The 27,607-nt window shown below is 36.9% G+C and overlaps 3 protein-coding genes and 3 pseudogenes across 9 annotated transcripts; 4 read left to right on the forward strand and 2 right to left on the reverse strand.

Annotated features, from left to right (window-relative positions):
- Positions 1-3,019: 3,019 nt before the first annotated feature.
- LOC104702120 (transcription termination factor MTERF15, mitochondrial pseudogene) lies at positions 3,020-5,026 on the reverse strand (annotated as a pseudogene). Its single transcript, XR_015562349.1, has one exon. The product of XR_015562349.1 is annotated as a transcription termination factor MTERF15, mitochondrial pseudogene (transcript).
- A 324-nt stretch (positions 5,027-5,350) lies between these two features.
- LOC104702121 (rhomboid-like protein 16, chloroplastic) lies at positions 5,351-7,922 on the forward strand (annotated as a pseudogene). Its single transcript, XR_015562350.1, has 8 exons — positions 5,351-5,782; positions 6,280-6,401; positions 6,523-6,642; positions 6,838-6,948; positions 7,117-7,167; positions 7,267-7,368; positions 7,452-7,493; positions 7,595-7,922. The product of XR_015562350.1 is annotated as a rhomboid-like protein 16, chloroplastic (transcript).
- Positions 7,923-8,353: 431 nt separating this feature from the next.
- LOC104702122 (rhomboid-like protein 16, chloroplastic) lies at positions 8,354-10,698 on the forward strand. The gene is made up of 8 exons (XM_087458607.1): positions 8,354-8,716; positions 9,274-9,394; positions 9,478-9,597; positions 9,818-9,925; positions 10,105-10,155; positions 10,278-10,379; positions 10,460-10,501; positions 10,603-10,698. Exons 1-8 carry the CDS (start codon positions 8,355-8,357, stop codon positions 10,696-10,698), a joined length of 1,002 nt encoding a protein of 333 aa, XP_087314733.1. The 5' UTR covers position 8,354.
- A 670-nt stretch (positions 10,699-11,368) lies between these two features.
- On the forward strand, positions 11,369-14,844 carry LOC104702124 (uncharacterized). Its single transcript, XM_087456867.1, has 11 exons — positions 11,369-11,795; positions 12,118-12,267; positions 12,372-12,539; positions 12,777-12,929; positions 12,998-13,150; positions 13,241-13,405; positions 13,524-13,640; positions 13,725-13,914; positions 14,000-14,258; positions 14,345-14,471; positions 14,546-14,844. Exons 1-11 carry the CDS (start codon positions 11,636-11,638, stop codon positions 14,599-14,601), a joined length of 1,698 nt encoding a protein of 565 aa, XP_087312993.1. The 5' UTR covers positions 11,369-11,635; the 3' UTR covers positions 14,602-14,844.
- Positions 14,845-17,140: 2,296 nt separating this feature from the next.
- Positions 17,141-22,541, forward strand: LOC104702136 (protein LONGIFOLIA 1). 4 transcript variants are annotated; one of them, XM_087459279.1, is made up of 6 exons: positions 17,277-18,532; positions 19,045-19,115; positions 19,194-21,089; positions 21,178-21,313; positions 21,492-21,601; positions 21,653-22,541. In XM_087459279.1, exons 1-6 carry the CDS (start codon positions 18,394-18,396, stop codon positions 22,328-22,330), a joined length of 3,030 nt encoding a protein of 1,009 aa, XP_087315405.1. In that variant the 5' UTR covers positions 17,277-18,393; the 3' UTR covers positions 22,331-22,541. The 4 variants fall into 4 exon arrangements, with proteins under 4 accessions (XP_010416265.1, XP_087315405.1, XP_087315404.1 ...); XM_010417963.2 differs by having other exon boundaries at positions 17,141-18,532; positions 21,492-22,541; XM_087459280.1 differs by lacking the exon at positions 17,277-18,532 and adding an exon at positions 18,892-18,935 and having other exon boundaries at positions 21,492-22,541.
- Positions 22,542-22,651: 110 nt separating this feature from the next.
- Positions 22,652-26,597, reverse strand: LOC104704868 (receptor-like protein 15; annotated as a pseudogene). The gene is made up of 5 exons (XR_015562353.1): positions 26,084-26,597; positions 25,567-25,723; positions 25,350-25,424; positions 25,124-25,201; positions 22,652-25,015 (listed from the first exon to the last, which is right to left on the reverse strand). The product of XR_015562353.1 is annotated as a receptor-like protein 15 (transcript).
- Between the last annotated feature and the right edge of the window lie 1,010 nt (positions 26,598-27,607).

A 27,607-nucleotide genomic window follows, 5' to 3' on the forward strand; every position in this document is an offset into this window, starting at 1 on the left:
ATGAAAAAATTGTATTTACATCAAAATGAGATTTTAAAATTCAAAAAAATATTTTACATGTAAATAAAAAAACGGTTACCAAAATCTGATTAACTTAAAAAAGTAAAAGTAACAAATTCATAAGTTAAGCAAACCTCAACATAAGAAGAAATAATGCAACTAACAAACCTCCATAGTAGACTCATCATTAGATTGTTTAGATATTCGTCGCTTTGGCCATGGTCTTGACTCTTGATCCTAAAACCCAAATCAAAAGTATCAAACATTTACCAAACGTTAACAAACATATAATCTTAAACATGTGGGAAAAAGTTCTCAAACATGATACTAGAAGAGATGTATAAGCAAAAGGGTTTCCATAATTTTTTTGCTCAAGTACTTTCTTATAATCAACAAGATCAATCCTCAACCTTTTCAAAAACAGTAGAAAACCCACCAAATGATCATGTTGAAAATCTCATCTAGAATCACAATTTAACATCTTAAGATACATACTACTCTGAAACCAATACCCAACATCAAAAAGAAATACCAACTTATCATGTTGAAAACTCCATGTAAAAGAAAAGTTCATTTACACATTTCGTCGAACAGATGGTATGCAATATATATCAAGTTTTACTTATTTAATCAAAATCTAATAAATCCATCACCACTTCTTATGTAGAGTTTTATAGACTAATAAGAACTGTTAATGAATGTCAATTACTACAATTTTATGATCAAAAGTCCCTTAAAACTCGAATTAACAAATTGGTGAGAAAAGTAAACTTACCCATTAGACCATGAACGCATCAAAAACACGACAACAGTAATGAAGAGGCGCCGATGAAGGAGAAGATAATGGTGACAGCAGGCAGTGGTGGCTGAAAAAATAGCCGGATGGTGTTTAAGATCCGACGATGATGATTTTAGAAAACAATGTTTTAGTGGGGGTTATTGGTTTGAGATTTGAATAGAGTTTTAAAGACTTTAAATGTTAGGTAAAATCTGTTGTTATTAGATCAAAATTTTGTTAAACTCTGTTAAAGTTCAGTGTTATTGGTTTGTGATTTGCATAGCGTCCTGGGGTAACCCAGGTCGGGCTACGGTGGGGGGTGTTATCCGGGATGGGAGTGGCCAATGGCTGGGCGGTTTCGCTTTGAATATTGGGGTATGCTCTGCTCCTTTGGCGGAATTGTGGGGCGTCTATTATGGTTTAGTGGTAGCTTGGGAGCGTGGATGGAGGCGTGTGGTGTTGGAGGTTGATTCTGAGCTGGTGGTGAGTCTTCTTCGAGCCGGGGTGAACGAGTCTCACCCTCTGGCTTTCCTGATACGGTTGTGCCATGGCTTTATTACAAAGGACTGGTTAGTCCGGGTTACTCATGTGTATAGAGAGGCTAATCGTTTTGCTGATGGTTTAGCTAACTATGCGTTCACTTTGCCACTTGGTTTTCACTTGTTAGAAGAATGGCCGGATGCGGTCCATTTGATGCTTTTGGAGAACATGAACGGGACCTCAGTTGCTCGTAATGTTCGGTTGTAATTGTTTTTCGTTTCTTAATAAAGTGTAGGAGGTAGTTTACCTCCTCTCCCTTACCAAAAAAAAAAAGGTTTGTGATTTGTAAAAAATCATTTAAAATCTTAACAAATTTGGGTTATTAGATTTAGACTTTTATAAAGTCATTAAAAGTTGTGTGTTATTCAATTAAAACAAAAGAATATATGATTGTTAATGAATTCAATTATTATGTTATTGGTTCATGATTTTAAACATTTTCGTTACAAAATAAAGTCATGAAAAATATTACATATATACAGAGATTGTTGGAAGCATTTTACAAGATTTTAGAAAACTAATCAACAAAACTATCTAGCAATCTTTAACAATCTTTCACTTATTCATTTTTAATGATTTTGTTGAATTTTTTAAAAATCTTTATAAATCAGAATCCAATACCATCCCTTTAGAGTGTGAAAACAATGTAGAGTAATTTTTCTAATTTCTTCTGAGAAAAAAGCTTAAAAATACCTCATCTATTTTTTATTTGGACAAATAATACTCCATCATTTTTGGTTAGAAAAATAATACCTCATTTAATTAATCAATGTTGATTAATACCTCATCTTCTAAATGTTGTAAGTTTTATACCTAACACATGTATTATTATTTGAGACTTACAGTTTTGACCTTAAAAATAATATTCTGTTTTAAATAAAATAGAAAAAATAAAAAAGGAAAAAAAATGTTTGACTCGGTGGAGACCACATCGGAAGTGCTGACTCGGCGATGGTAGCTTACGAGGACGATAGCTAGGTCTTATACACGTTTTCTCCTCTGGTCACGATTCTTTGATGATGGTGAAGGTGAAGAGGCATGACTTTAACTCGCAGGTTGCCAGAATTATCACCGTCACAAGCTGAAACAAAAACCCAGAAATTTTTATTTTCATGATTTGTTTCCATTAAGAACCACCGACAATAACATTAACAAAGATTTAAGCTTTGGAAAAATTGGGCATACCCATACAACAAAACCAAACTCAAATTGGGCAAATCGCTATATACCTACAATCATATATATTTATCTTCTGTTTTATGTCTACTTGTTAGATCTGAAATTTCAGTTTCCGAATGTGTCTTTCCTCTTCAAATTGAAAGAGAAAACAAACCCATGGAGAATTATTATGAAATCTAATTAGAATTTTTGGTTTTGGTGAAGAAAATGAACACAAATCTACACAGCAGGTTCTTAGAGAAGAAGCACGACGAAGAAGACGACGTTGCGTGTTTTTTTTTTTTTTTTTTTTTTTTTTCCTGTTTTATAACTTTTATCTAAAATAAATATATTAATATACTATTAAACTTTGTTTATAAGGTCAAAATTGTAATTCTCAAGTAATAATACACGTGTTAGGTATAAAACTTACAACATTTAGAAGTTGAGGCATTCATCAACATTGATTAATTAAATAAGGTATTATTTTTCTAATAAAAAAAGATAAAATATTATTTGTCCAAATAAAAAATAGATAAAATATTTTTAAGCTTTTTTCCAATTTTTTTTCTTAAATAAAGGTAAAATTGTAAATTACATATTAAATGAAACCTTGCCGCATCACAATCGCAGCTCCAGAGTGTGATTCAATCAAAACCTTTTACATTTTTACTTAACTCATCACAGTCTTCACACACCTGAATCATGCCGCAGTTAAGTCGGAGTACATTCATTGGTGACCCCGTGATTAGGGTCGTCACACGGAGCCGTACCGGACTTCCATTCAAGCACTAACAAACTGATGACTACAATTTCTATAAGCATGAGAACATGAGAAGGTTGTTACAATCTGTTGCGCTCCTCTCGTCTTTTTACTTCGTTGTCTATATCTGCACGTGCCTCCTCATTGATTGTATGCATTTTGGTGCTTATCACTTTGGTAGATGTCTTCTGCCTCCACAAGATGCAGAACAAGAAGTGAGTGAATTTATTCAGTAACTTCCGTCAGGAGTATGCATTTTCCTTTGAATAATCAAGCCATGAAATCTGATTCCAAAGCTCATGTAAGTTTCCTCAAACTCATATCGATTCAGAGCACCTTGTAGTAAAGTGAGGGAGCTTTCAATGGTAAGAGCTAAACCTTTTTGCCAAGCAGATAACCAAATATACTACGCAAGTGACCCTATAAAGGACTTCATGTTTACCACATCTTCCTTTGTTGTTAGATGGCTAGACGGCTTCATAAGCTTCCAAAGCCCTGCAGGATGTCGGCTTTTCACTCGGACATGCTCTTTTCTCTTGCCAAAGATTCTTTCGCACTCTGGGTATGGCTTCACGTATAAATTATAGAATCTCTTCATGCTTGGTTTTATCAAACCTTTCAATCCAATATCACAACCAAGCCCGCCTTTCAGTTTCAAGTAATCAATGACATTGTACCGTGGAACGATCTGCTTCTGAAGATTAACCCCTAGATACTCTGGTACATCAGCTAAGCAATTGATATGAAACCCCATTCGGTTAGTTAAAAACTCAATCTTCTTCTCTATCTTCTCTATCTCCTCTATCTCATATAAGATCACCCTCGGCTCTTTCCACACAACCTTGAATGCGTCTCTACGAATCAACCCGTATTTGCATAAACAATCAACTCTGAGTTTCACTTCAATCCCAGCACGGAATACTCCTTCGCTGAGAATACTAACTCTGATCACTTCTCGACATTTCAATGTGTTGATCAATTCCAAACACCGTGGAAGCTCTCCTAACTCCAAACCAAGAACTCTCGGTTCTCTAGCAATCTCTTTCTTTACATCATCTTTACTAAACCCCATCTTCATAAACTCATCAAGCAATGGCTTAAGTCTAGTCTCAGTACCAATCCCTAAAACCTCAGGAAAAACGTGAAAGAACCTCTCAATGTTATCTCGAGCAATGTCGATTCCAACTAAAAACTCAATCTTCCTGAGAATCTCAACCTCTTTGACTAATAGAACACCAGGGAATGAACTTAAAATCCTACTCACAGTACTATCACAAAACCCTAAACCTTTCAAAACCCTTACGCAGTCATAAAACTTATCTGGACCAATCCCAATTCTACTACAATGTTCAAGGACGCTCTTAATCGCGGAAGAAGAGAACCCGTGTTTACCGCAGTCCGAGAGAGGAACTCTCCATTTCCTCAGGAACTCTGATCGCAGGACATTCGGGCAATCGCAGATCAACGAAACGAGTGATTTCTGAGGGAGTTTTAACGATAACAAGATACCGAGAGAGGTCTCGGTTTCTGCTAGATCCGAATTCAAGAGGTGATTGTTTCTAGAGAGGAAGTGTTGGAGAGAAGAAGGAGGGAAGCCATACCTCTGAAGGAGATTCGCGAGCAAGATTCGTTTCCTGTATTGCGATTGGTTGATGGGCGCGAGAATTTGCGAAGATAGTGATCGATGATTCTGGTTGAATAGGGTTATTGGGTAGCCACGGAGATTGATGAAAGTTTTAAGCTTTGAAGCCATTTTTAATTCGGCTTTGAAGGCACTTACTTCTCAGTGGGACAAAAAAAGGAGGAGGAAGAAGATGTTGTGTACAAAATTAAGATTATTGTAATTATACTTGTATCCTCAAAGTTTTATCTTATTTTGAAAAAGGCTCCGACTATTTTATAGTAGGATTTTGCCCTTTTCTTGAGAGGGATTAATTGTTTGGTTTAATGAGTAATATTTGCAAGCAATGTTATAAATTTACAATTTCCCTAAACCGGAGGGAATCTTTTGTTTTACCTCCAAATGAAAGTTGTTTCTGTTTCTGGTTATTGGTAGTACTAGTGTGGCATCACTTTTTATTGCACTAAAAAAAAACTGAACAAAACACACACTTCATGACAATTTAATAAAAAATCAGAAGTTTCATGCGTTTGCGCCCATTTGCTACAAATTTGAAAATTAACAGATAGGGGAAAATGTATGCGATTTTCTCTCGCAAGGTCGTCTTCGTTGGCTCTTCTTCGCAGGTAACCAAACTGGTGACGAAGCAGCCGAACCAGAGTCGCCGTTTCTTGAGTCATCTTCTTCCTTCTGGTCTCTCTTCTTCTTCATCTTCTTCTTCTTCTTGGGCTACCCGATTTGTTCCTTCTCTTCTACCCCGACCAAAGAAAGTTCATGGTTCATTCGCCAGTACGTTGGGAAACACCAATCTTAAGCACAAATTGGGAAATGTTTTGGGATCTAGAGTTCGGTTCTTCAGTTCTGAGCTTCCTAGTGTTGGATTTGAGTCAAAGGGTTTTACTGGGTTTCAAAAGCGTGGATGGTATTGTCTCTTTTCGTCTCCCTCTTTGTGGTTTTAAGCTGTTTCCAAGTAAAGTTTAAATCTTTCTGGAAAATAATCGAATTTTGTTTTCCCCTGTATTTAAGATCCCTCAGGTTTGATTTATTTTAGGGGTTATGCAGAGATTATGTGGTTAATTATCTACCAATGTTTCACATCTTTCTTGATCCCTTAGCTTCTTTTTTCTTTTTTCTGGTCAATTGTGCTTTGGCTCTTCCAAGAAAAAAAGAAATGTCAGGATTCAAGAAAAGAGGATGAGAAATTAATGCTTTTCTAGCTTTTTTTGCCATTTCCGTGTACTTCTTGATTTGAGCAGCTCAAAGCTCTTTTGATGCTTTTCTCTTTATAGATTATAGATCTAGCAGCACCTCGACACTGTTTAGACCTTATCCTTTATAAAATTGTTCTCCAGATAAAAAGAAGTAACACTTTCTTTAATTCATTGGTTTTTTTTTACTTTTGAATTTTTCCTCTGGCAGGAAGTCTTGGTTTAATGGAGCTAATGGTGTGGTTTTCGGGTTGATAATAGCTAATGCTGCTGTATTTACTATGTGGCGGGTTTCAGCCAAGGAACAGAGAGTGGGTGATGAAAAACTTTATGGTCTGACCTCAAAGTTCATATCTTTTTTTTTTGTTTAATATAAATCTCAAGTACTACTGCTAAACTTTGGATTTGGTGGATCTTTAGTTTGATTTTAACCATGATATATGCATTTGGGCAGTTATCAAAGTACATTTTATTTACTGGACGCATACACACGCTGCTCACTTCGGGGTTCACTAATGTTGGAACCAGTCAAATCCTCTTGAACATGATTGGACTTTGCTACTTCGGAACCAGAGTATGACTTTTTTCCTTGTTTCCATTGAAAAAAGGTTTCTATATATATATATATTCTGTTTTCGAAAATGAGATGAGAAATGCTTTCATTTGCTTCCTATCAACTTGCTACTTGCACTTAATCTCGCTCATGTGACTGTATAAGCAACGTCCTTAGTTCGTTCTTTTGAAACTTTTTATACCCCATTGTTCTTAGATTGCAAAAACCTTGGGGCCGCGCTACCTTTTGAAGCTGTACTTTGCTGGAACACTTGGTAGCTCTATTTTCTTCTTGAGTAATCATGCTCTCTCTGTTAGGTCACTCAAGGTATAAAGCAACAAGCATAGTTTTCTCATTTTCCCAATCATGCTAGGTCCACAGATTAGTAGTTTTTCCAATTCATTTGAAGTGTTGCGTGGAATAATTGTGTGGTTTAGACGAAATGCATTACCTTCGTTAATCGTTATTGGTTTGGTCAATCATAAATTCATACAGGGCAAAGGAGTTGCCCCTAAACATCAAGCAAAAGTCCCCATTGTGCATCAGGTATGTTTATTTTTACTCATCCGGTTAAATGATTTTGTAAAAGCATGAACACACGTTCATCTTTTGGATTGTCAAACTCTTTCCATTTTTTTTGTACAGGGTGCTGATGGACCTGTGTTTGCCATCGCGCTTCTCGATATGTTTATCTACCCAAAACTTACTACATACTTTGGGTTGGTGATCCGTGTGCCTGTATTGGCGGTAAGGACTCTCTACATACTCGTCAGAATGAGTGAAACTCTTCTGAATCATATCTAAAAACTCTCACTTTTTCAAATCTTCAGGGAATCTTATTTTTAGGAGTCGACATGATAACGATGCTTGAGGTGTGTGTGTGTATGATCAGAGAATCTATTCCACATTTTGCTTTGAGACAATTTGACTATGCATCTTACTAAAACAAGATCAACATTTTTGGAAAATGCAGGGGAAACAGAACAATGTCTCCTCAAGTTCGAGTCAGTTGGGTGGAGCTGTAGTTGCAGTCATGGCGTGGGCACGGTTAAGGAAAGGTCCATTCTGCTAGTGATTGATTATGCTACTTTCTCCATCAAACCTTGGACTTGCTGCAAAAGATTCATTTGACCTGATCATTATACTGGTTATGTTAAACTTTGTGACAATGAGCTTATTATTACTATTTTTATCGTTTGGGCTGCACATTTTGGAAACTTCGGCTTTGAGTGGTAGAATTTTGGAGTGTGTTGTAAAAGAACCAAAAATACAAAATCAGAACAGCTGAACTTATTTGCACCCATGACCTCTCCAAAGTAACTTAAGAGTAAAGAACTGAACCAAAGGATATAATTTACTATGTCATTGATCATGTGTTAAATCTACTAATCTATGGTTTTGTAGTTGGTGAGATTTTTCCGAATGTAGTATCAAATTTTTACCAATTGCAATGATCAATGTAGTATAATATTCGTCACGAGTTTAATGCATATTTTCAATTTTTTTTTTTTTTTTTTTGTTATAACAAAATTCCTAAACGGGAATATGAAACCTTACAAAAAAAAGTTGTTAAATTTATAGTTTACTAATATCTAGTGACGTCACTTTTCATTACACTAAAAAAAAGGTGACGTTTTTAACATACATACATACCTCGTGACAAATACATAAAGTTCATGCATTGCAATTGGTAAAAATTTGATACTACAATCCGAGAAAAAGAGTTGAAAAAAATGCATGCGATTTTCTCTCGCAGGGTCTTCGTCGTTGGTTCTTCTTCTTCTTCTTCTTCTTCTTCTTCTCTTCTGACCAAACTGGTGAAGAAGCAGCCAAGCCAGAGTCGCCGCCATTTCCTGAGCCATCTTCCTCCTTCTTGCCTCAGCTCATCTTCTTCTTCTTTGATCAATCGTCGCTTTGTTCCTTCTCTATCGCGATCGGAGAAAGTTCATGGCTTCTTCACAAGCACGTTCGGAAACACCAATCTAAAGCTCAAAATCGGGAATGTTTTGGAATCTAGAGTTGGGTTCTTCAGTTCTGAGCTTCCTAGTGTTGGATTCGAGTCTAAGGGTTTTACTGGGTTTCAAAAGCGTGGATGGTATTGTCTCTTTTTCGTCTCCCTTTTGTGATTTTGAATGGGTTTCATAGTTAAAGTTCAAACCTTTCTATTGAAAAGTTCTGAAATTTCTGAGTTCCCTTGCTCTATGATCCTCATGCTTTACACTGTAGCTATATTTGCTTCTCGTTAGCTACGTAATCTACTTTTTTCTGAGATAAACTTCTCTTGTGGATGAAATTTCTGGTTTTGATTTAGGGTTTAGACAGAGCTTAATTGGTAAATCATCGACCTTTTTTACACAACTCTCATTAGCTTTTCTGGTAAAAATGTGTTTTGGCTCTTCCTAGACAAGGACATGAATGAGAATTTAGATGAGAAGATGAGAAATTAGTAGGCTTTATTTGCTTTTTCCCATTTCTGTCTAGTTCTTGATTTGGTCAGCTTAACGCTCATTTGATGTCAGGTCGATACTGTTCAGACCTTCTCCTTTAAGAAACTGTTCTCCATATATAGAAATAACATCACAAATCTTAAAATTCTTCGCCTGCTCCATCTGATGTTGGTTTTGTGGATACTAAACAATTCAAATATGGCAGGAAGTCTTGGTTTAATGGAGCTAATGGTGTAGTTTTTGGGTTGATCATAGCGAATGCTGCTGTATTTACAATGTGGTGGGTTTCAGGCGAGGACAGAGAGTGGATGGCTAAAAATTTTGTGGTCTAACCTCATAACTCTGAACTTTTTTTTCTTCTCTTGGATTTGGTCGATCTTTGGTATCATTAACCTTGATATTTGGGCAGCTATCGACGTACAGTTTTGCGTCTGGACGTATACACACGCTCATAACTTCGGGCTTTAGTCATATTGGAACCAGTCATATCATCTTCAACATGATTGGAATCTACTACTTCGGAACCAGAGTATCGACTCTTTTCTTTTATAGTAAATAAGATGGGAAATGCATTCATTTGTTTCCTTTAAACTGGCCACTTACATTTGACTGGAGGACATATTCACAATACTTATTCCTCTCATGTAACTTTAGGAAGAAACGTCCGATCTTTAGACAGATATTGAGTTGGTTCTTTTTGGAAGATTTGCTACCTATGTATCTTTATCTCTTAAACCCATTGTTCTTAGATTGCAAGAACCTTGGGGCCGTTCTACCTTTTGAAGCTGTACTTTGCTGGAGCACTTGGTGGCTCCATTTTCTTCTTGACACCGCATGCTATCTTGGCTACACTCAAGGTATATAAAGAGGACCAGCATAGTTTCCTTAATTTCAAATCATGCTAGGTTCACAGATTAGTAGTTTTTCCATTGATCCTTTTTCCAGTTCATTTGAAGTACACGTTATATGCGATACACGGAGTTATGAGGTTTAGACAAAATACCTTACCTCCGACATTGGTTGGTCAATCATGCAGGGTGAAGGAGTTGTCATTGAGGATCAATCAAACCTCCCCATTTCGCAGCTGGTATGTTTTTTACTCATCTAGTTAAACGACTTCATCTGAGCATGAACAGACTGGAATCTTCAGTTGATATATAGAGAGTGAGACAAATGTCGGTGAGGTAAACTCTTTCGTATTTGGTACAGGGTGCTGAAGGACCTGTGTATGCCATCACGCTGCTCGATATGTTTCTCTACCCAAAAGTTACTACATACTTTGGGTTGATGCTCCGAGCGCCTGTAATGACTGTAAGTACTCTCTTCATACTAGTCATAATGAGTGAAACTCTTCTGAATCAACTAAAAGATTCTCACTCTTTAATCTTCAGGGAATTTTACACTTAGGACTCAACATGTTACCGATTCTGGAGGTGTGTATTATATTATACTATTATCTCATGAGAATCTAATGCACATTTGCTTTGAAATAATATGACTATCTCTTAACCAGACCAACTTTTCGGGAATGCAGGGGGAAATTAACAGTATGGCATCAAGCTCGGGTCAGATGGGAGGAGTTGTGGTTGCAGCGATGGCGTGGGCAAGGATAAGGAAAGGCCGATTCTGATACTGACTGGTCATTTACTTTCTCCATTGAACCAATTACCTCATCATCATACTAGTTATGTTAAGACTAGCTAGTTATGTTAAATTTTGTTTAGTACTCATTTTTATCGTTTGGTGTGTGAGTGGTAGACTTTTGGAGTGTGTTGGTGTGTTAATTGAAAACCAAGAGATCAGTTTGATGGGTTTGGTAACTTTGGTTCCAACGTAAGCTACTTTTATTTCTTCTCGTCAATAATTGGAACTTTATAATTGAACATTGTAGATTATCTCAAGGTTATTGTCTTGACATTTATTTCAAGTCTAATCACCAAAGATATTGTATTCATTTGACGTCAATCACAAAGATTACACAGAACAAAACAATGAATTCTTTATTCCTTTAAAACTGACACACCTAAAGCCTTTTTAAAAAAGGAAACCATTTGATGATTATAGCATTTGATAATTTCTATTGGACACACAGACAGACTTGATGGCAACAAAAATTACTCATTGGTTAATTTTGCTGTTGTTGTTGACATCTTACTCGTTAGATTTAATGGCTTCGTTTAACAGATATAATAAAAAGTTGCAACATTAAAAAAAAAAAAAAAAGAAAAGGTAAAGAAGCTACGTTTATCACACGATTCAGTCCATTATAAATTACTATTCAGTAACGTCGATTTAATTTCGGTAAAGATTCCTTTTTTATTTTTAATCTTCATCTTTTGCGGTTACCATTGTTAGAAAAACCTAAAAGCAAAAGGAAGCACCTACCTTTGTAAAAATCTTCTGTATCGGCCATTAGCATTAAAGAATCATTTTGTGATTTTTGGATTTCCTCTTTGTCTTTCAATTTTATAAAATCTCCTTTCTTTTTTTTTTTCCAAAAAACCCTTAATTTTCCCGCACTTTCTCAACGCAACGCAACGCAAAGGAAGGATCTTTCTTGCAAGAAAATGAGGTGGGAGAGGGTCAGACAAGTGGGTCTCGGTGCCGGGCCCGGGAAGAGATGGGGGCACACTTGTAACGCCGTTAAAGGAGGTAGATTTCTCTACGTATTCGGTGGTTTTGGTCGAGATGGTTGCTTAACCAATCAAGTTCATGTCTTCGACGCTGGTTAGTAGCGCTAGCTCCCTCAAAAAAAAAGTCGGCTTTTTTCAAAAAAAGTCTCAACCTTTTGATTGATCTCTGTAGCCATGATTTTGTTCGATTTGTAGAGTTTGTCTCATTCGTGCGGTAGACCCCATTATCCTATTTTGTTTTCAAATCTTGATCTTTGTTCTTTAGTGCATCTCTACTGTTTCTTTCCTTGTCATACTGTACTTGAAGATTTGTTTTTTTTTTTTCGTTTGTTGGGAATGACTGTTTTGTGGTTACTTTACTTGTAGTCCTGTTTTCAAAATCTTCATTGTTCTCATTAGTGGCAATTTTGTTGCAGAAACGCAGATTTGGACTCAGCCTGTAATCAGTGGCGTACCACCTTGCCCGAGGGACAGTCACAGCTGTACTACAGTCGGGGATAACCTTTTTGTGTTTGGTGGTACTGATGGGACCAAGTACCTCAAGGATCTGCACATTCTAGATACTTGTAAGCTCTTCCATCTTTGTCTAGATAGATCAAGAAATTGCTTGTTTGTCTAACTGTTCCTGGTTTGAGGATTTTGAGTTTTTGTGTGTGTGTGTGTGTGGTAGCTTCACATACTTGGATATGCCCGGATATTAGAGGCGAAGAACCTGGAGCAAGAGAGGCTCATAGTGCGGCGCTAATTGACAAACGTCTTTTCATATTTGGTGGCTGTGGGAAATCTCCCGATTCTGATGATGAAGTTTTCTATAATGACCTTTATATACTTAACACAGGTATACGGCTCAGGCTACTTTTTAACTTCCATGTTAGTCCTATTCATATAGCATTTATGATTTAACTGATATGGAATTTGAGAATGAGCCTTTGTGTGAGCATTGACATACAGATTGGATGTTGGTTTCTGTTAGCCACAATGTGCATTACTCTTATCTGTTTTTTTTGGATTAGAAAAAGTTGTTGTCAATTCCATGAAGGTATGCATGTAACTGAACCGGCTTTAATCTTGTTAGAAACTTTTGTGTGGAAACGTGCTATAACAAACGGGAAACCCCCCTCTGCACGAGATAGCCACACTTGCTCAACGTGGAAGAACAAAATCATCGTAGTCGGGGGTGAAGATTTGGATGACTATTATCTCTCCGATGTTCATGTCCTTGATACAGGTAGATAAAGCATTCTTTACGTGTTGTGTGTATGTATGTCTTCTGATATACTGGCTCTGTATTTGCAGATAAATTTGTATGGAAGGAATTGAATACTTCAGGACAGTTGTTAACACCTCGAGCCGGTCATGTAACTGTTGCACTTGAGAGGAACTTATTTGTTTTTGGAGGGTTTACGGATTCACAGAATCTTTACGATGATCTACATGTCCTTGATTTGGGTATGTAACCACGACCTTCATTAATGACAAGCCTTTAATTCTCATTAGTCTCTGTTATCATAATGACATGCCGTTGGTTTTTCTTTGAAGAAACGGGTGTATGGTCCAAGGTAGTTGCCATGGAAGAAGGGCCATCTGCTAGATTCTCTTGTGCAGCGGTTTGTTTAGATCCTTATAAACCTGGTTCGTTTTTCTTTCTTGGTGGATGCAATAAGAATCTTGAGGCGTTGGATGACATTTACTATTTACACACAGGTTTGTTACGGCCTTTCAGTTTTACTCCGATCCTTTGGTATCTGTAGCTAATATTCTGTAGTGGTTACATCAAATTTGCTAATTATTCTCCTAATCTTCTTTGCTTATGGGTTAGTAGAAGGTGGATACGATGCCCGGTTTGATCAAAATCTAGGGAGTTTGTCTCTTAGGAAACAAATGAAGCTAAAATGCCAAGGGCAGAAATTAGCTGTGACCAGAGCCAACACTGACCAAGGTGTGCTAACACGAACTCCTCCGCTAAAAATATTAGATTGAGAACATAAAATGTAGCATTTATTCTAATATGGTTTTATTGTAGGAAGAGAGATTGTCCCTTTGAACATTGGCTCGATTGGCCAAAGAAAAACAATGTTTCAAGCCAGGGTTACAGAAAATAGCCCTCATGGTTACACTATAGAAACAATTATTGATGGAAAGGTTCTTCGTGGTGTTTTGATTTCAAACAAACACAGCTCTGTTCAAATGGCAGATCCTAGCTTTAGTAACAGGCAAGTGTTAGTTATTATTCTCAGGTTATATTATCTCTTTTGGCCCATTACCTCACAAACATGGTTGATTTGTGGTTGTTAACAGTAAAAGGCCTGCTACATCTTATGGAGATTTTGATCATAGAGCAAAGATACTAAGAACTTTGGGCAAGGATTCAGCTGGTAGTAGCCAACAAGCTGATCCTTCTGATGATGCTAACAAGAAGGTTGCAGATTCAAATGATACGGACACACCCATGATTGACACTATCCATGCTAATGTAAACATGGCGGGACCACAGGAGGCAGGAACCGCTACTGTTAACTCTGATGTCAAAGATCAAGATGCTTCTCAACTCGATACGGTGTGACATTCATTATCCACAATAGCTTCAGCTATTTGGAATGATGCTGTTTCTTATCAGACGTTATATACTGAATACTTTTGCAGGGGATTGTGAACACGGAACCATTGCCAGATACTCATGATCAGGCGAATGTAGAGCCACTGAGAAATGAGATTTCAACAGATGCTGCTAAAGCTGATCCTGGAGGAGCTTCATCGCCACAAAAGCAAGGTGATTCATGAACAAAAATGATTAAGTCTTAACAATTGGGTAATAAGTCTAACTCATTCTTTGGATTGAAACAGATGAGGGAGCAGCTGCTGCAGAAGATGCAAACGCAGGGAAACAACCGCAATCGTGAAAATATAAACAACTGGAAGGATCTTTTTGGGAGGTTGTACAGTAAGTAGTAGCTGAAGATAGAATTTGGTTTAGAAGCAAAGTAGAAGAAAATGAATGATGAGTAGAAGAAGCTAACATTTGATTTGAGGTCTTTTGTTTCTTGTTTTTGTATTTGGAAACTCTGCAATACAAACAGCTTTTCCTCTGGTGATATTTCCTTGTAGTTGGTTTCAATTTGCAAGCAATAGAAATGCCTTGTTTACTTTTTCCTTTTTAAAAAAAAATTCACACATCACACAAAATCACCAGATTTATAATCTGATTTGGACAAAGCAAACACACGCACGTAAACAGAGTAATTACATTTGAAGAAAACTTTACAGGTGGAACTTAGTTTTAAAGGCATTAACTTTGGGCCTTTGGCTTACTAAAACACTTCACAAAATAAACGAGTCTCTGTTTCTCTTTAGCATTAAGTTTTGCTTTATTTGGGGACTATGATGTGCCAATTGAGTAGGACCAAATAATGATTTTTGTTTCTTTTGGTCTCTCTCTCGCATTGTAATTTTAATCTTTCATGCATTTTTTTCACCAACTATAAAGATTACGTTTGACATTGGTCTGTGTAAATGATAGTTTAATGCAAGAACCATGATCAACAATACTGTGGATTACAACTTTAAAAGAGACAAAAATCCGAGTGATTACAAGTTTTTGACAAATCATTAACGGCGTGAAACCATGTGCCTCGATGATTGAGCATTTCTTGATCTTTGACCAACGACCACTTTAACTTTACTTGCATTATGCAAGTATTAAACTTTACATACTGTATAAATTATAATATACGTGTAGCTTTGGAAAACTGTTAAATGTGATACCATGGATACATGATACATCTATACATTAAAAAAGATAAAAGGGATATGTCTATACGTTTGGATCCAACGACAAAGAGTAAATGCTAAAGAAAGTGGAGAGAGAAATACACGAGACATGATTTATTTAAAATTGCTATATTACCAACCCCTAGTTATTTCTCTCATTAATTAATAACCAATTTTGTTGACGTCTGTCTAATATTTACCAAACGTTTTTTTTTATAGATGTTTCTTGTACCATTTCCTTGGGGGAAAATGCAATTTCGGTAAGCATTGTATAGTACGACAATTGGTCAAAATTAAAATATACTAGTATAGTAGTATAATACGAAAATACAACTTAGATATCAGGTATTTAAAAAGTCCAATAATCCTTGTCGGCAAGTCAACTACTAAAAGCATTGTAGTATTCTTTTTGTAAGTACACACACACAACCATTAGTTTCTTTACTTACTATACCTTTAATATCAGCTATTTTATACCTCAATATTGCTTTTAAAAACTTCCATGCAAAAAGAAAGAGTTCCACTATCGCTATGATCAAAAAAATAAACATTGTTGGCAACTTTGAAGCTCGAGACAGACACCTAATCTTTTTGTTCTTTTCGTGGCTCCAAACTAGATTATAACAAATCAAGAACATTCTTATTAAAATATAAATGATGAAACCAATGCTTTTTACTAATTATTTTTGTGCTTTTGATAACCATTATAGTTTATTTTTTAGTACTTGGAGTTGGAGAAATTACTGCTAACTAATTCGTACTAGTCTACTAGGCTCTATATATAGTTGGTTTATGCTGCACCTACGAATACGAAAGTAATTAGTTGAATTGGAGAAAGAAAAGTTAAACATAAAATGTATGTGGTTGTCAATTTTTATGAGTAATGAGTCGAAAATGACAAGAAAAAGAACAACAAGAATAAGGTGATATGAGAAAACTCGGGGTGGTACATCTCGACGTGAGAAGAGACACTATAAAGCAAAAAAAGGGAACAACGAAATGACAAGTCTTCGTTTGATATATAAAGAAGCAGAAAATGACTATAGTTTTTTTATGACAGATATATATATAACTTAGTGAAAATGTACTTGGTTATGCTTTTATTTTTTGTTTGTTTTTGGGGTTTCCCTACCTAAGCGGATGGTATTTTACTGTAGAGCCGTGACCTTACCGGCAAATATTAAAGACCAACATTGTGATATATCTCTAACAAGTTTCTTTCACGTACTGTATCTAACTTTGGTATTAAACTACATTTCATTTCAATGGTGGTGAAAGTGCTTTTATCTAGTGTTCACCAAATAGATTGAAAATTTATAGATCGTAAAGCATACATTTTTGTATAGATTTCATGTTGAATTATCTGCCGTAATCTTTATTTTAACACTAGTTTTGTCAGGTGATAAAAAAAAAAAGTCAAGAATTAACGTCTGTTTGTAACATATATTGTCTAGTTCTAACTTGCCGACATTTTTTTTTTCCAATAGGAAAACAAAATAACTCATTGCAAATAAACCTCACCAAGATGACTATAATATATATACTTACGTGAAAATTTGTATTTGGGGTGACAATGAAGCAAAGATTAGTATGATAATTTGTATTTCAAGTTTCAAATCCAGGATCTTTTAGAAACATATATTAATTTGGTGACAGAAAAAAAAAAAAAGAGAGTAGAACTAAAAAAATGAAATCATTCTCTGGATATGTCGATGACCTGACAGAGAGTCACATGTATGTATAGAAGTAAAAACAAGATCCACTCTCTCTCACATGCTTTCGTGAGATGGAGAGCCTCTGTACCTCCACACACAATGTCTCTTTTATTGTTTTTGTTTTAATACTACTATCTGATAAATAAATTAAGATAACTGTTTTTTTTCTTTCTTTCTCTTGGCTTTCTACATTTTATTAAATTAGAAAGAAAAAAAAAGAAAAGAAACCATACAAATTCCAAAAAAATCCCAATATGTGGCTGAATTTGCCGGTTTGTTCTCTCTGAGCAGTTAGCAGGGAGTGAGTGAGTACAAAACAGAGGAACATTTAGTCTCTCTCTCTTGGATCTGTGAAGAGATTCTTTTGTTCCTTTCCTTTCTTTAATCCCTTTTTACTTCTTCTTTCTTTCTCCTTCCTCTTCTTCATTTGGTTGGCGGTTGCTCTGCTTCTGCAACTCTTTTCATTTCACTGGTTCTCTAGATTCACATTCTGTGTTTTAGGACTGTTTTTTTCAGACAAAAGGGTCACACATGTTCTAGTTTGTGTTTTTTTTTTTTTTTTTTTTTTTTTTTTGTTCTTTATCATTTAGTTTATTGAAGATTGGATCTAAATTACCAAAAGGGTTTTTATCTTTTCTCCTTTTCGTTTTGTCTTCAGTGAATCTGGGAATCTTAAGGTTTGTATAAAGGTGGAAACTTTATTTCCTTTTTTTAGATCCGTAGGTTTGCTTGCTGGTAGTGGTGGGACTTTAGATTAGATTTTTAGTTTAGGGGGTGAATTAGCGGTTTTTTGAGCTTTAATTAAGCTGAAGAATTTACAATGGGGAGGGGGTTGTGTGATTTGTGAAATCTTAAACGGGTTTCAAGTTTTTTTTTTTCTTTTTCTACAAAGAGAAAGGCTATGATTTTGGAGTTATATGAATATGGAAGGTGCGTCATTCTCGTTATAGAGTTTTAATGGTGGTTACTGTTTGATGATGGAGATAGATAGAAAAGAAAGACCTTTTTTTTAAAGTGATCTCTTCCATCATATTATTGCAAACACATCATTGAGGCCAAAAAGTTTGGGTTTTTTGGGAATCAATCATCACAGAAGAAAGAAAGCTTTCAAAGCCAAAAAGTAAGAAAAGAAAAGAGAAGTCTTTTTGAATCTTTCTGTATAAAGGTTCCGGCGCCGGAGGATTGGCTGTTTTGTGACTGTATAGAAAAATGGCTGCGAAGCTTCTGCATTCATTGGCAGATGATAGTGCTGCAGATCTGCAGAAGCAAATTGGTTGTATGAATGGGATTTTTCAAATCTTTGATCGTCACCATGTTCTCACTGGCCGGCGAAAAAGCCTTACTTTAGGTAAAATATTTATTTATATTGATTTTTTTGTGATAATTTAAACACTCTCTTCTGATCTCGTGTCTCGTAGTCGTTGACTTGTATGTGGTTACAACATGTGTGTAAATTCTTAATCCATGTCTTTTACTTTTTCTTTTGTATGTTCTTCTCTTTTTTTTTTTTTTTTTTTTGGCTCTGCATCTGCCAATGTAGTGATTCTTTTATTAACCAGGTCTTGTTACAGTCTCAGAGATCTAAGTTCTGGTTGTTTTTCTTTCTTTCTCAGTTGTGTTGATCTGCCGGATTTTTTGGTTAGATTTAGTTTCCCTTCTGGCCAGTTTTTTCTTGGTAGATTTTGACTTTTATTAACCTTAGGCTCATGAAGTTTCCAACCAAATGTGATAAATTCAAGTTTGACTAACTGGTACGTATAGGTTTTTTTAATTAATGATTTCTATGAATGCATCATCGGGGTGTTCCTTGTTTGAGAGTTTGGATATGATGCTCATGCTTGTTTTTTGTGCTTGTTGCAGGTAGTGGAAATGCTAATAGCATCAACGACGAGAGAGAATCTGTTGATACAATTTATCAGCAAAAAGAAACTGTAAGTTGCTTCTCTTGTCAAACATATATATACACGAGGGTTTCTATAAATAAGATCCTAAGGGTTTTTGCAATTCAGTATCAGGACTCGAACACTGGTGGGAATGTGAAAGAGAAGCAAAGGGTTTCGACAGAATCATCGAGGGTTTCTTTTTCATCTTCATGCTCGTCCTCCCCATCTTCTTCTGAGTTCAACAGAGGAGTTCTACCTGAAGCTTCTTCTGCCTATGACCGAGCCAATTTTCCAGAATCTCCTACAAGTGATCCTGAGATGACTGAAGGTAATGGGTTTTCACATCTGGGACTTGACCTTAGAGATGTTGTGAGAGACTCAATGTACAGAGAAGCCAGAGGGCTTTTGATTAAGACTCCAATGACAAGAGAAGAAGTAGTTAGACACAGTAGACGAGAGGATTCTCCAAGGCCTTATGGTTTGAAGCAATCAACTCCCGCGGATCTCAATGAGTCCTTCAGAGTTCTTGCAAAACTTAGAGAAACATCTCAACATTATAACGAGACTGGTAAGAAAGATGCACCTCGCTACTCAGTTGATTCTCATGATACGCTGAAATCCAGACAGAAGCTAAAAGAGTTGCCTAGGCTTTCACTGGATAGTAGAGAACAAGTGATGCAAAACTCTGGTGTTGATCCTAGATCAAGTAAGCTTTCTGAAAGTTTCAGTGAAAGCTGTTCAAGCAGCAGCAAGAAACGGCCTCCCAGTGTTGTTGCAAAGCTCATGGGATTGGAGACATTGCCAGGATCTCCATTGGGTAGAGACATTCATCAGTTTGGTTTGAACAAAACCAGCACCTCTGATCAAAACGACGATCCATTTTCAAGATCATTGAGGGAGAAAAATCTGAACCGTGCTATCCGTTTTTCTCCTAGCTCACCAAGAAGCTTGGGGAAGGACCCGGCTTCTCCAAGATGGAGAAACTCTGATTTTGTTATGAAACCTCTATCAAATACAAGATTCCCCATTGAACCAGCTCCATGGAAACAAGCTGATAGAAACCGAGTTTTGCAAAAGCAAGCTAGCATGCCTGTGAAAGCAAAGCCGTATGAGGCACCTAATTTTTCTCCTACAGTGTACAGTGAAATGGAGCGTAGATTGAATGAGCTTGAGTTCAAACATTCGGGAAAAGATCTGCGAGCTCTTAAACAAATATTAGAGTCTATGCAGTCAAAGGGTTTCCTGGATACTGAGAAACAACTACAATCCTCAAACGTTGCAGCTCAAAAGGATTATGAAAGAGAAAGTTCTGCAACTTCCAACCATGCAATGCCATCCATAACGAGAGTCCAGTCTTCTTCATCTTCAGCTAACCAGGTATATCAATCCCCGATTGTGATTATGAAACCTGCCAAGCTTGTTGAAAAGGCTGGTATTCCTGCGTCATCCCTTATTCCCATTCACAGCCTATCTGTCCTCAATAAGATCCGTAGAGAAAAACCTGGTGATAAAGAAACTTCAGCAAGTAATAAACGGGTGACAAAAGATCGTAGTCCTGTAAACCGAAGAGGTGATACCTTTACCAGTTCTTTCGATAAGAAATCTGACAGCAGAAGTGTGCGGTCTACTTCAAAAAGGCCTCAGCAGGTTTCCAAAGAAAGTACTTCAAAGAGTTCAGGATCTGTAAGTCCAAGATTACAGCAGAAGAAGCTTGAGTATGATAAACGTTCACGGCCACCAACCCCTCCTGATTCTAGCAAATCGAGGAAACCGTCAAACCAACAACTTGTGGAATCTACTTCTCCTGGTGGCAAACGTAGACCCAAGGCTCGGAAGAGTTTGCAGCAAAATGATGACCAAAGTCAAGCAAGCAATGAATCTAGGACGTCAAGTAATGATGTTTGTACTCAATCCGAAACAGAAGCCTCTTCTTGTGTAGATAAAGCTACTGAAGCCGATGGTGGTAAAAGTCCATCTGTAATCGAGGCAGCCAAAGCTGTAGTCTCGAACTTAATGCAGAATGTGAGTTCTGACTCTCATTTGTATTTCTAACTTCTAGGTGTCAAAAGTTTGTCACTTAGTTCTCACAAGTTTTGTTTTGCGTTTGCAGAAATCTAGTCCAAGGTTTAGTGAGGATGGATTGTCAGCGAAGCTTTCAGTAGTTGCTTTGGAACATCCAAGTCCTATTTCTGTTCTCGACGCTTCAACGTACAGAGAGATTGAACCATCACCCGTGAAGACACAAGGTAACAAAAGATTCTATCTCTAGTGTCTGCGTGGTCATCAACCTCTGAGAATATTGGCATGGATAAGAAACTTGCAAACATCAGTGTCACTTTAAGATTCTATGACCAGGGTTAACTACATATGTCTGTAGCTTGTTTAGTGTGGTAAAGTTTTGACCCAGAACTGATCATGTGATAGGTAACGTAGCGGATGACTTTGGTGATGAACATTGTGAGGACCAGTGGAATCCAGCTTACAGTTTCTCAGAAACCACATCAAGCTTTTCGCCAGAGATAAACCGTAAGAAGCTTCAGAATGTTGAACACTTGGTTCAAAAGCTCAGACGACTGAACTCTAACCATGATGAAGCCAGCCAAGATTATATTGCATCGCTCTGTGAGAACCCGGATCCTACCACTGATCATAGATACATCTCTGAGATTCTATTAGCCTCGGGTCTTCTCCTCAGAGACCTTGGCTCAGGATTGACAACGTTTCAACTACACCCTTCTGGCCACCCAATCAATCCTGAGCTGTTCTTTGTTCTTGAGCAGACAAAGGGAAGCAGCACTATGCATTTACACAAAGAGGAAAGTAAGGTTCTGAAAAATGAGAAGCTCAACCGCAAACTTGTGTTTGACACCGTTAATGAGATTCTGGTGGAGAAACTAGCTTCAGTTGAAGCCACAACGAATCCATTGATGAAGTCATCTGCTAAGATGACTAAGAAAGCCGTGAGTGCGCAACAATTACTGAAAGAACTGTGTTCAGCGGTAGAAACACTGCAAAAGCAAGCCACAAAGAGATCAGAAAGCTTCTTATTGGAGGAAGAAGATGACTTCTTGAAAAATATACTTGCTGAAGATGTGACGATTCGATCTGGGAACTGGGCAGACTTCAGTGGAGAAATCTCAGGGTTGGTGCTGGATGTGGAGAGGCTTCTCTTCAAGGATCTGGTTAGTGAAGTCGTACATGCAGAGACTAGCCGTCTGCAAGCAAAGTCAGGAAGGCGAAGAACTCTTTTTGCAGACCAATAGCAAAGTCTGTTGAAGAAGATTATATATAAACAAAAGTGGTTTCTCTTCTTTCTCTAACTCTTTAACTGTGTTCTACGTTTCACTCTGGTCTTTTTTTTTGTCTTGTTGATTCATTTGCTTGTATTTGGGTCTTTGTATTCTACAGCAGGATAAAAATCATATGGTGTGTTATGTAATTACTGAAGTTCTTCTTGAGATGGTTACCTGAAAAGATACTGTGAATCGGTATAGAATTCCTATAGAAGAAAGAGATCTAACGGGAAATTCTCTGATATATCTATTCTTTTCTTTTGGGGTCTCTGTACTCTCATTTTGAGATTATTTTATGCAACTTTTTGTATTTCAGTAGATTACTTATTGAAACAACCACCAAACAAGCTTGAGGCATTACATTTATTAAAAGACAAACAACAGTACAGAGGAACTAAAACATAAGTAATGTTCTGGTTTTCGAAACAAAGGTATGGAGAAGAACAACAACAGATGGGGACGAGAATGAAACTAGCACACTAGATGCATTAGGTAGGCACCTACAGTGTTTTAGCAGAACAAGTTCTTAGCCTTGTGGATGAAAACATATACGATGTAGAACCAAGCTCGGCTCCAAGGAGAATCAAAAGAGAGTGAAGCGAGTATCCCAAGAAGTATTGTCACATAGGCTGCAGCAAAACTCCAATAGAAAGACACCATGTCGATTAAAGATTCATCAGCTTCCACTTCATTATCTGGTTCTTGTAAGTTATCATTGTTGCAGCTTGTGTTGGTTGGTTGACCACAGAGAAGAGGATTACCTACGTAGCTTTGTGTATCGAAGGTGTTAAACTGTCTTTCATGTGGAATGGCTCCTGACAAGTTGTTGTATGAAACCTTGAACACGGCGAGGTTGCTCAAATCTGTAAGTTGTGGTGGGATCCGGCCATGTAATCTGTTGAAGGAGAGATCAAGGCTTTCCACATTCTTGAGACCTGAAAAGGTATTAGGTATCACTCCTGACAAGTTGTTGTGAGAAAGATTGAGAGATTGTAGCTCCATAAGACCTCCAAGCTCAAATGGGATCTCACCACTCAGCTCATTTACTGAGAGATCAAGTCCAAACAATAATTTGAGATTTCCACCCATGTAGGCGTCATATCGATACTTTGTTGCAAACTCAATTTTAGTTTGGGAGCCTTCTTTGTAGTTCGTACCAAACCGTTCAAACATGAGCAGCGACACATAATAAAAATCAACATGTAAGGAATCAACAGACGAGGAAGACAGATCGGAGTCATAGTCGTATGATGTATCCTCTTTCCCCAAACCAAAGGATGTATTGCTAAGGCAAGAAGGTATGGATCCACTTAGTCTGTTATTGGCAAGATCCAAAATTTAAAGGTTGCTTAGGCCACACAACTGAGGGGGGATGCGGCCAGTTAAATAATTCCCACGTAGAAGCAGAATACTGATGTTTTGGGTGTTGACAAACTCTGGAATATTTCCAGACAATCTGTTATTTCTAAGATCAAGTATTTTGACATTTGCTAGCAATGTGTCTGGAATAACCCCTGAAAAATTATTGTCTTGCAGGAGTAACACTAGCCCGTGCCCATCTGAGGAATTGACGTGTGGAGGTATGCCCCCAGATAAACTGTTTGCAGAGAGGTCCAGTAGCTCTAGTTCAGATATTCTGAACAACGAAACAGGTATTTCACCTTCCAACGAGTTGTTTGAAATTATTAGTGCAGATAAGCGTGAAAGCTCGCCAATCCAACTTGGAATAACACCTGTGAGATTGTTGTTCGAAATGTCAAGCATATACAATGACGTCAAGCTCCGCAAACGTTCTCCAATTTTACCTGTGAACATATTGTTATCCATAGACAACATCCATATATCACTAAAGTTTGCTGATTCCGGAAAAATCTCTCCACTTAGTTTGTTATGTGACAACTTCAAGTACTGTAAGGAATAACAACCTTGGACAAAACTTCTCGGTAGCTTCCCGTAGAAACTGTTGTGAGATATATCCAGATACTCGATATTTTTCATGTTACCTAGAGAAGATGGCAGATTTCCTTGAAAACCATTCACTGCTAGATTCATATACTGTAAATGAGGAAGTATCCACCCAAAGTTCTCAGGAAAGAGATGGCTGAATTTATTAACTGACAAATTCAGAGAAAGTAGGTTATGAGCAGATATCGGTAGCCGAAAGAGAATTATTCTGTAGAAGCAAATCCACGAGTTTTGTATTGTTAGCCAACACCCAAGAAGGAAATTTCCCAGAAATAATGTTGTCAGAGAGATCAAGATGACGCAAATCCTTTTGGTGTAGGAGAAAAGGAGGAACCTTCTCCAAGTTACAAGAAGTTAGTGCAATAACTCTCAACTGAAACTTTGGTTTCAAGTAACTTTCCGACACTAGTTGAAATGTGTTAGATTTTGAGCCAAGTTTCAACACCTTAAGCTTTGAGAGGTTGGCGAGCCAACCAAGTGAGAATAACCCTTCGAAGTTGTTATCAAACAATGATAAGTACTCCAGGGATTTGAGGTTACCGACAAGAGATGGTACCTTCCCAGTTAATTGGTTTGATGAGAGATCAAGAACTCGAAGTCCAGTCAAGCTAGTTAAACATGAGGGGAACTGACCTACAAGTTTGTTTTGACTGAGATCGAGCTCTTGTATATTCTTCAGTTTGCAAATTCCTACAATACATATAAATCAAAAGCAAAAAAAAAAATTGTCACTTATTTAAACGTGAACTTTGACTACAAGTCTCCAACAAAGCAGTGAAATATTTTGAGAAAACTTGCCTTGCAGTTCCATTGAACCAGAAAATTCATTGCCGCTTAGATCCAGAGCTTTCAGCTTGCTCATCCGGGCATGTAACTCTGCCACATGAAAAAAAAACCCAAAAAAAAAAAAGGTCAGGACCTTGAAAATATGATTTCAGGGATAGTCCAGACTAATTCAGCAGTCTTGTATTGTTAAAACGACTAAAAATGAATAGAAAAAATAAAGGCATCTGTGGACAGCTACCTTGTACTGGTATGGAGCCATTAAATCTGTTTCCACTCAGGTCCAACAGTTCCAAATTTATCAAATCTCTAAGTTCTGGGAGGGACACCAACAAATATTAAGAATGATGATTTAATCTGAATATAAGACCTATATATTAACACTAATTATAAACTAAATAAAAAGATGCATTGTAAATCAATTCATGCTAGTTTTTTTTAAAAACGAAGAAACATACCTTTAACAGGAAAAGAACCACTCATATTGTTGGACTTAAGAAACAGAGTTGTGAGTGATGTGGCGGCATTAAGAAAGGGGAATATGCTGTTGTTGAAATTAAAAAAAAGAAAGATCCAGAATCTCCAGGTTTCTTAATCTCTTTAGACTTTTATAACCTGCAAAATAAAAATCTTGTTAACAAAGTACTGTAATCATTCAATAGGTTCAACCGTTTAATTATGATTTTACTCTTCTCTATATGCAAATGAAGATTATGAAACATGAGTGACAGTTTTATGTAATTTTGTGCTCTACATGGCATAGACATCAGCGAGTTAGTTAATTAATACCGAGCTATGTAACTTTTTAATGCATGGAAAAAGTCTAAGTAAGTACCATCATTTTAAACGTTATCAGCATTCAAAAATCAAGCTCATCTAGAATTCAAACTTATCGATGCAGGGAAATATGCTTCTAAATAGAGACCACAAGAGGTTAAAAAAAGAGAGAGAAGAAGAAAAAAAAAAAGGATGTACCTTCCACATCATCAAAGAAGCCACTGAGTCCGAACCCTGAGTCAGATAACAGCAGGCTTCGAACTTCTAGTTCAAAGGGATGCAGCAGAGAAAGGTTTAGGAGAGAACTCGGTTTGCAATACGAGAAATCGATGAAAAGTTTAGTCACCCGTCCACTTGTACTATTGCATTCTAAGCCTTCCCAAAAACAGCAATCGTCCTCTTTGTCATTAGTCCAAGTAGTGAGAACAAAGTCCGACAACTCTTCTTCAGAAACCGAGACTATGTATTTCTTGATATCCATTAATGCCGTCCTATCTTTCTCATTACAGCTTTTGCATCCGTGTAGCTGCCCCAACACTAGCATCAACCATATCAAGTATTGGCCCAACAACACCTTCCCTTCCATTGCAAATGTGATTAAAAAAAAAAAAAAATTAGAAAGCCAGTGAAAGAAAACTCAAATGCAATGTGGGACTGTGAGTTCTATACAAGTACCTCCACGTACGTTATATATAGGAATTTCAAATTTCCGTTTAAAACACCATTTTTTAACAATAAATAGTTGTGTACATGTTTAAAAAGTTGAAAATATATGCAATCAATGAAAAACACCTAAACTCATATATGCATGCATGTAACATGTGTAGTAGCATTACTCACGCTGCGCGAGTGATCATTGTCTTTACTTTGACTCGCGTATGATAATAAGAGTCGTTTAGCGTGTGTCCAAGTGTGTGTCGTTTTCAGCAGCGCCTATATCCATGGTGAAACCCAATTATATGTGCCATGATTGAGCAAGCCTGGTTCTCAGTAAGTGCAAAGATATTAGAATCCATGATCCACAACAACTTAACAAAAATACTTGATAATTTAGGATCCAAATGGTAAAACACTATCCATGTTTTGGTTGGAAAAAGGAATACTTGTATAAACATATATACAGTACACAGAAGATTGAGTCCACATAAATTTTATTGCAAAGGGCCCAAGATAATATTGAATCTTTGTTCTCATGTGATACGTTGCTTATCATTACACAACCATATGGCCTTGTCGGCAGACAAGTACTCGAGGGTCATTTTCATCCTTTGAAGAGAAGATGGAAAAATTATACGAGAAGAATCTTTTTGGTCAGCATTCAGCAACATGCATGGAAATATCCAAAAATCATGATCCCTGTATGAATCAGATGATTTTTTTTTAGTACACGCATGATTTTTATTTGCACATCGTTCACATAGTGTGAATATAAAAAATTGGCCGATTTTCTTTCAAATATGATACAAAAAGCAAAAGTAAGAAATTCAAAGTCAATGTGGGACTGTGAGTTTATACTGTGCACATACCTCTCTAAGTTTATGAGAGTTCAATTCCAGTTTTCCTACAAAATATACAAAATACCAAATACCACCGAGAAAATGTACAAAATGTATAGAGTCCAAGACTCAGTTAATGGAAACTCTTGTACCCATGAGACATGCGTAGCGTGGGTGATGACTGATGACTATCTTAAACTTTGGCTTGCATGATCAGGCTCGTTAA

The sequence above is a fragment of the Camelina sativa genome, chromosome 7 (assembly GCF_030686135.1).
Source record: "Camelina sativa cultivar CO46 ecotype springtype chromosome 7, ASM3068613v1".
Lineage (NCBI taxonomy): Eukaryota > Viridiplantae > Streptophyta > Magnoliopsida > Brassicales > Brassicaceae > Camelina > Camelina sativa.

Bases quoted from the DNA above. Each gene is read 5' to 3' on its own strand.
- LOC104702136 (XM_087459278.1), top strand. From the start codon at position 18,394: ATGGCTGCGAAGCTTCTGCATTCATTGGCAGATGATAGTGCTGCAGAT. The intron at 18,533-19,044 runs GTAAAATATTTA...TGCTTGTTGCAG, and splicing joins GCGAAAAAGCCTTACTTTAG to GTAGTGGAAATGCTAATAGC. The intron at 21,090-21,177 runs GTGAGTTCTGAC...TTGCGTTTGCAG, and splicing joins TCTCGAACTTAATGCAGAAT to AAATCTAGTCCAAGGTTTAG.
- LOC104702122 (XM_087458607.1), top strand. From the start codon at position 8,355: ATGCATGCGATTTTCTCTCGCAGGGTCTTCGTCGTTGGTTCTTCTTCT. The intron at 9,926-10,104 runs GTATATAAAGAG...TCAATCATGCAG, and splicing joins CTATCTTGGCTACACTCAAG to GGTGAAGGAGTTGTCATTGA. The intron at 10,380-10,459 runs GTAAGTACTCTC...TTTAATCTTCAG, and splicing joins TCCGAGCGCCTGTAATGACT to GGAATTTTACACTTAGGACT.
- LOC104702124 (XM_087456867.1), top strand. From the start codon at position 11,636: ATGAGGTGGGAGAGGGTCAGACAAGTGGGTCTCGGTGCCGGGCCCGGG. The intron at 11,796-12,117 runs GTTAGTAGCGCT...ATTTTGTTGCAG, and splicing joins AGTTCATGTCTTCGACGCTG to AAACGCAGATTTGGACTCAG. The intron at 14,472-14,545 runs GTGATTCATGAA...GGATTGAAACAG, and splicing joins TTCATCGCCACAAAAGCAAG to ATGAGGGAGCAGCTGCTGCA.